The sequence below is a fragment of the Acomys russatus genome, chromosome 4 (genome assembly GCF_903995435.1).
Source record: "Acomys russatus chromosome 4, mAcoRus1.1, whole genome shotgun sequence".
Classification (NCBI taxonomy): domain Eukaryota; kingdom Metazoa; phylum Chordata; class Mammalia; order Rodentia; family Muridae; genus Acomys; species Acomys russatus.
This window is the reverse complement of record NC_067140.1, coordinates 40,273,057-40,279,953: the sequence shown is the minus strand read 5'-3', so window position 1 is coordinate 40,279,953 and position 6,897 is coordinate 40,273,057. Positions and strand designations below refer to the sequence as shown.

General features: G+C 42.7%; 1 protein-coding gene across 1 annotated transcript in view; it reads left to right on the top strand.

The window, feature by feature from the left end:
• Nucleotides 1-120: 120 nt before the first annotated feature.
• The window catches only part of Pdhx (pyruvate dehydrogenase complex component X), a 54,184-nt gene continuing 47,407 nt past the window's right edge, over nt 121-6,897 (top strand). Inside the window, exon 1 of the mRNA XM_051144235.1 lies at nt 121-359. Coding sequence (XP_051000192.1) covers nt 200-359 — 160 coding nt within the window. The 5' untranslated portion in view covers nt 121-199. The remainder of the gene's footprint in view (nt 360-6,897) is intronic.

Genomic DNA, 6,897 nt, shown 5'->3' with positions numbered 1-6,897 from the left:
GCGGCGGCGCAGATCGGCCGGTAGGCGTGTCCATCAGGGTTGGAGGCGGTGCTACGAAGGGCAAATCCCGGAGTCCTTAGGTGCGGAGCGGAGCGCGCATTGTGGGCGGGGCCAGCGCATATGAGGCGGGGCCCAGGCGGGCCTTGAGGCTGCCGGCGCTCTATGCCCGCTGCGATCCTTCCCGGGGAAGGCTGGGAAGATGGCGGCCTCCTGGAGGCTTCGCTGTGACCTGCGGCTGCTACGTTACCTCCTGGGCTTCGGCAGCCGTCGAAGCCCGGGGCTGGCTCAGGGTGCTGCTGCGTGGCCTGTCGGCCGTGGAGCAAGCTGGAGGTGGTTTCACGGCACTCAGCTGCTGCAGGGTGAGTGCCTTGCGCTCGCTCAACTTCTCTCTTTCGCTGAGCAATGGGCCTGGGTTAGGGGAGCTTTTGACTGGCGACCGGCGTTTCTGAGTGCAGATGCCGAGTCTCCCTGTTCCCTTCAGCCTTCCTCAGGAACGGGCCTGCTGACTTGCTGACTTAGCCTATGGCTTGTGGCAAAGGACCGTCTTCAGATTTGGGACAGCTTAACTCGGTCCCTGGCCTCCAGGGCTTTATGGCTTCCTTTGTGACCTTGCTTTGGAATTTGAGTTATTTCGATGTCACCTAGAGAGGATCTATTTTAAATCCCCCTCTTTAAGACCCTTATCAATCGCATGTCGAATTCCTTTAATTTTATCATTCATCTCTAATGCAATAAAGCTGCCCAGACATTCAAAGTCACTGTTACCGGTACTTATTCATTCAAAGGGCCTGTCCTTATTGGGAAACCTTGAATCTTACTCCACTTAATGGTTCCTATGCAATATGCAAGACTAAAATCTATAAATACAGACTAACAGATATGGCCAGAATGTCTCAAGTAAAATGTGTAGCATGAGATTCGTACAGCCTATTACATAAAATTGCTCTTAAGCCATGATATTGGCCTCAGCGATATACCCACTGTCCTTCCATTATTTAACATACAGTATATAAAATGGCAGGCCTGGCATTATTCTTCCTTACATGTGTGACTGTGGGCTGGGGTTTGGATGGGGACAGAGAAGACATTGTTAGAAATCATTAGACATTTAATTAATCGTTCTTACCTCCCTCTGGTGCGATTAACATTGTCCACACTTTCTGTGCTCTCCGAGGCCCAGAAAACAAAGCAAAACAGAACAAAAAAAAAAAAAAAAAAAAAAAAAAAAAAAACAGGCTTAGACAGTAAAATGGGTATGTTGAGGTTCCTAAAGAGGTAGTAATAAGGCCAGTTTATCTGAGTCATTTTTGGTGTAACGTTTAATAAATACTCCCTGAATATTGCCTTTAACAATATAGTGTATGATATTTTCTCTGCTCTGTTCTCACCCGCATTTGTTAAACTTGTTAAACCGTCCTACGCCTGGCAGAAACTCTGGCTCAGGCGGCACTAAGGATTATGCATCTGACATTCTTGTGAGTTTAATGGACCACACTTTGAGACTCCCTGCCTCAAAACACCATGCAATGTTAAAAGTTAGGATTGGGAAAAATACCTGTGACGGGGCTGTCATTGCTTGTGCGATCTTTTTGAGAGTGAATATGCCCTAAACTCTGCATAAAGAGAAAAGGGTGTATGTGCTTACAAACAAAAATGGGTATTTTCCTAGATTTCCTTAGCATTGATTGCTTCCGCCTTTAGAAATTCACATAGGCAGTTTTCATCTGTTAAACCTTGGCATTTTGTCTATTCCTCCTCCTCTGCCGCCTTCAGACATATACCTGGAATGCCTTGTCTAAACATCATCTGGATTCAGATGTATTGGGATTCAGATGTGTTGTGATTCTGATGTATTGGGATTCAGATGTGTTGCGATTCTGATGTATTGGGATTCAGATGTATTGGGATTCGGATGGTCCTTAATCCCCAGGCAAACTGAATGAGTGGTTTATCATCGGTACCTCTATCCACTTAAAGCACAGATTCATTGTCTTATAGTTCTTGGGGTCTAAAATGGATCTCACTAGGCCAGAGTCAACGTGCCTACCAGGCCTGCAATCTTGGGAGCTTCTAGTAGACAATCTGTTTCCGTGTTTTTGTTGTTGTTGTTGTTTGTTTGTGCTTGTTTTGTTTTCATTTTTGTTTTTTCAGCTAAAGGCTTTCCCAGATTCCATAGGCTCCTAGTTCCTGTCTACCGCCCACCTCAGTAATGTTAGTCTCGTATCAGTCAGTCACTTTTGTATCTCTCTTACCACGTCCTTTTGCCTTCCTTTCATCCATCAAGAAGATGAAGTCTTGCAGGCATGTTGGGCCCACCTGGACGATGGGTTTCTCCCTATCTCAGGTCCCGTTGATAACAACCTTAATCCACACTCACCTTAATTCTTTCTTGTTCCATGATGTAACATATTTGTAGGTTTTGAACCTTATGACACAGACCTCTGGTAGGGACATGATGCTACATATGGAGCCCAAATGTATCTGCCAACTGCCACCAGTAGGCTTTTGATAAGGTACTTGAATACACATGAGCTATTTTAGAAAACATGAACTTACCGGGTTGGTGTTTCATCTTCATATATAAGGAATTTCTCCATGTGTTGGGTAGAAATTATACTTTAATTTAATATTTAATTAACTAGGCTGCTTTTTGGATAATCAGAGACTATGAATGAGGTACATTTAGTGAGCCCATTTCTCTTTCACCTACTTAGATAGAATTTTTAAATCTATACTTTGTAAGTGCTCTTGTTTTCCCTAAAAGGTATTTGTTGACTGCCTTTGGGAGCTATGGCATGGGCTGTGTGCTTAGCACTTCTTTATTGTATTGTATTTATTATTTATTTATTTATTTATTTATTTATTTATTTATTGGTTTTTCCGAAACAGGATTTCTCTGTGCAGCCTTGGCTGTCCTAGACTCACTTTGTAGATCAGGCTGGCCTTGTACTCACAGTGATCTGCCTGCCTCTGCCTCCCGAGTGCTGGGATTAGAGGTGTGCGCCACCACGCTCAGCGGTGTGCTTAGCACTTAGAATTTTTATTAACTTCTCCTAATGATCTAAAAACTTTGGCATTATTTCTATTTATTTTGGTAAGACTACAAAAGCTCAGAAAACTGAAGCCAAGCAGCTGTAGTGTAAGTGAGCTAATTAGTGCTCTGTGTATTTTTGTTTAACAAACCCCTCTTTCATTCTTTCAACTGAAGTGCATATTGAGAAAGAAGAGTTGCTTGTAACTTGCTTGATTGCATAAGGGGACAAATGCCTCTCAGGTTGTGGGCACGTGGCAGCCTACTTACACAGATGATGTCCTGAGTTGGACACATTCTCGGAATTCTGCCACATGGCCCATTCAGTCGTATTCAGTTCTGGTCATGCAATCCTGAATTTATTTTACATTCTTATTTTCACAGTACTTACAGACTACTTGGGAGAAATAAACAACAAAGACAGTGGTATACGTAGTGAGCCCTTGGAAGAAAGTTTATGATCCTGGAGGAAGAAGTGGCAGTCCTCCCAGGCTGAAGGCACAGCAGAAACCCCTAGAAAACACATGCTGTGGTTACGGAATGACACAGCATTTGGAATTTCTCTGTTGCTATGCTTTTAGAAAATATAGGATTTGGTTTACATTTTTAAAAATTATATTTATTCATTTATTTGGGTAGGGATAGGATGTATTTGGAGGTCAGAGGACAGTTTGTGGGAAGGACTCTGTTCTCTCTCTCCTTCCATCATGTGGATTCCAGGGACTGAACTCAGGTCATCATCCTTGGCTGAAAGCTCCTTTACCTGTTGAGCCATCTTGTCAGCCAGAGACTTGGCTTTTCTAAGGTATTAAGCATTACCCCAGACAACAAGGCGGAACATTGCTTGTGGTTTGCAACCATCTCTACTCATTCCTTTCATATGCACTGGTAGAACTGGATATTTTAGAAAGTAAACACCCAAATCCACTTGCTAATGATATTTTAGGGTAGAGTCTCTGGGAGGGTTAGAATTAGGTGACACCAGAAGAGTAGTGCCTCCATGATGGCATTAATGTCTTCTTAAAAAGAGGAAGTCACAGGTGTGATGGCACACGCCTGTAATCCCAGCACTCAGAGAGGCAGAGGCAGGCAGATCTCTGTCAGTTCGAGGTCATCCAGGTCTGTTAAAAGCAAGTCCAGGCCAGGCAAAGCCAAGGCTACACAGGAAACTCTGTCTTGAAAAAACGAAAAACAAAAAAGAAAAAGAAAAAAGAGGAAGTGAACCTCAAACCTGCCGCTCCCTAAGACCAGCTCCGGGAGCAGCGAAGAGGAGAGAAGAGGTGGATCCCCGGTAGGAAGAATTGAGCAGGCGGTGATGGCTGTTTAAGGGAAAATAAGCATTGGTTGAACAACTAGCTAGAGGAACTAGGTGTTGAGGAGAAGTTGAGGAATGGAGGAAAAGGAAATACTCGGAGATTCAGGCGTATGTGGTACAAGCTGAAGGTCTTAAAGCCCCAAGAAGATTTCTGTCTCTGTCTCTGTCTCTGTCTTTGTCTCTGTCTTGCTGTCTGTCTATTCAACTAACTATCTTCTTGCTTGCGGTTACCCATCCTTCTATCTCTGTGCTTGCTGTTGCCCATCTTTCTAATTTTCTTCTTGCCATTCCCCATCTCTCTACCTCTCTTGCTGTTCCCAATCTCACTCTAGCTTACTCTCTCATGTCTCTTACTTGCTTGCCCCTTTTAATCCTTGGGCCAAGCCCAATATTTTATTGAAATGAAGTTCAATTTTTTTTTCATTACAAATGGCATCATGATTTTTTTCATTATTACAATCACTAGGACAATAAAAAAATCAACAGAGTAACAAAGAAATACAAAAAGTTCTGTAACCTACAACAAAGCACACAACAAAAATCAGTTAATTTTCAAGCAATAGTCAGCATGACCTGATCATTATTTTTTAAACAATACACAGAAACGTTTAATCATAAATTTTCCCAGGCTAAAGCCAATTTCTTTACAAGATGGTCATAGCAACATAGCTTGAGCTAAATATTTTCTTTAAAAAAACTGATTTACTTCCAGTTCCAAACCAACAGGTGTGCTATTCAAGCCTAGGCTAACTGCCAAGGAGTCCTCTATTGTAAAATATCTGTAAAGCATGACGTTCCTAGCCCACCTTCTATTGCTCTCAAAGGAGATTCTAAGGAAACGTTTCTACAGGTAACAGCATCTAGCCAGGCACTGTTCTGTCAAGGTCTTAACTTTCTTACATGCAGTTTCTGTTTGGGTGCTCACAGTCAGAGCAAAAAAATTATATCATTGTCTCAAGCCTTTGGCCAGATGCCCTCTTTTCACATTATCCGTGGGAAAAAGTTTCAATTATAAATACATGGCTAGGTAATATGTGTGTGTGTGTGTGTGTGTGTGTGTGTGTGAGTGTGTGTGTGTGTGTGTCTCAGTGTGTGTGTGTGTGTGTGTGTGAGTGTGTGTGTGTGTGTCTCACCATAGTAAAGCCAGTGATTGTGAGTCTTGACTCAGGTGAAGATATGGGTTAAGGTCGCTCATGCATTTAAGATCATGAGACCACCTGTCCCAAAACAAACACTGCCTCTGCTTTCCTTTGTTTAGACTCTTTCCTGAAGTAAAAGTACTTTCCTTGTCATTTAAATGCCTCTCTCCCAAGTCTTTCCATATAATTGAAAGAATCCAAATGGGAAATAGTGCATCCTACAAGGTAATTGGAGGAGGATTTAATAGGTGACTTTTTTGTATGTGTGAATTTAGGGTACTGCTCCTACTGCCTAGAGCAATGGTTCTGAACCTTGAGGCCCCTTTTGGGCTTGAACCACCCTTTTATGGGGGTCACCAAAGATCATTGGGAAACACAGATGTTTACATTATGATTCATAACAGTAGTAGCAAGATTACGGTGATGAAGTAGCAACGAAAATAATGTTATGTTTGGGGTCATCACAACATGAGGAACTGTATTAAAGCACTGTAGATTAGGAGGGTTGAGAACCACTGGCCTAAGGGAGCCAGCTGGGAAGACCTCTGAGATGCTGTGTCCTCCAGTAAAGGATGCAGCCACCCCCTGGTAACCCCACAGGAAGCAGGGAGCTGGAGAAGGGCTACCCGGATTTCACTTTTCTCTCCTTTCAGTTTCCTGACTATACTACTTCTTGGCTGAACTCAGCTAGAGGCCAAGTGCAAGGAAGCCAGTTGATGTAACCCACTCAGTATAGTGTGGAGAAGGACAAATAAAGGACAGCCTCCACATCACTGAGTTCTTCCCCCAGCATTACACTTTGTTTCTTCCATCATTTTAATATTTAAACTAGTAACTACTGTGTGTGTGTGTGTGTGTGTGTGTGTGTGTGTGTGTGTGTGTGTATCTCCATGCTAAAGTGTGGAGTAATCCAAATATAATGTCTATACTTGGAGAAGTCAAGTGTAGCACCTGTGGATTGTAGCTGTAGAACAGTAACCACAGGGCTTTACTCTGCAGCCCCGTCTGGCTTGGACTGAAGATGTCTGTCAGATACATAGTTATTCTTTATGTAGAAATAAGCAAGCATGCTCATCTTCTATAAAAGTTGCCTTTGTCTTTACTAAATGATATAATTATGTACCTTAATTTAAAATAAATATTTTTATTTATTTTATTTAAAATAAATATCTTTATAATTGTGTGTATTGTGAGCACATGTACATGTGGAGGTCAGAGGATAACCTCAGAACCCTTCTGTCTTTATGTTTGGGACAGGGTCTCACTGGCCCAGAGCTTCTCTGAGTAGGCTAGGCAGCTGGGGTGGCCTTTCAGGGATCTGTCTCCGTCTCCCATCACTCTATTGCTCAGGTCACAAGCGTATGCCATGGCACCTGACTCTTGCTTCTGTTTTTATTTTAAATTACTGTTTA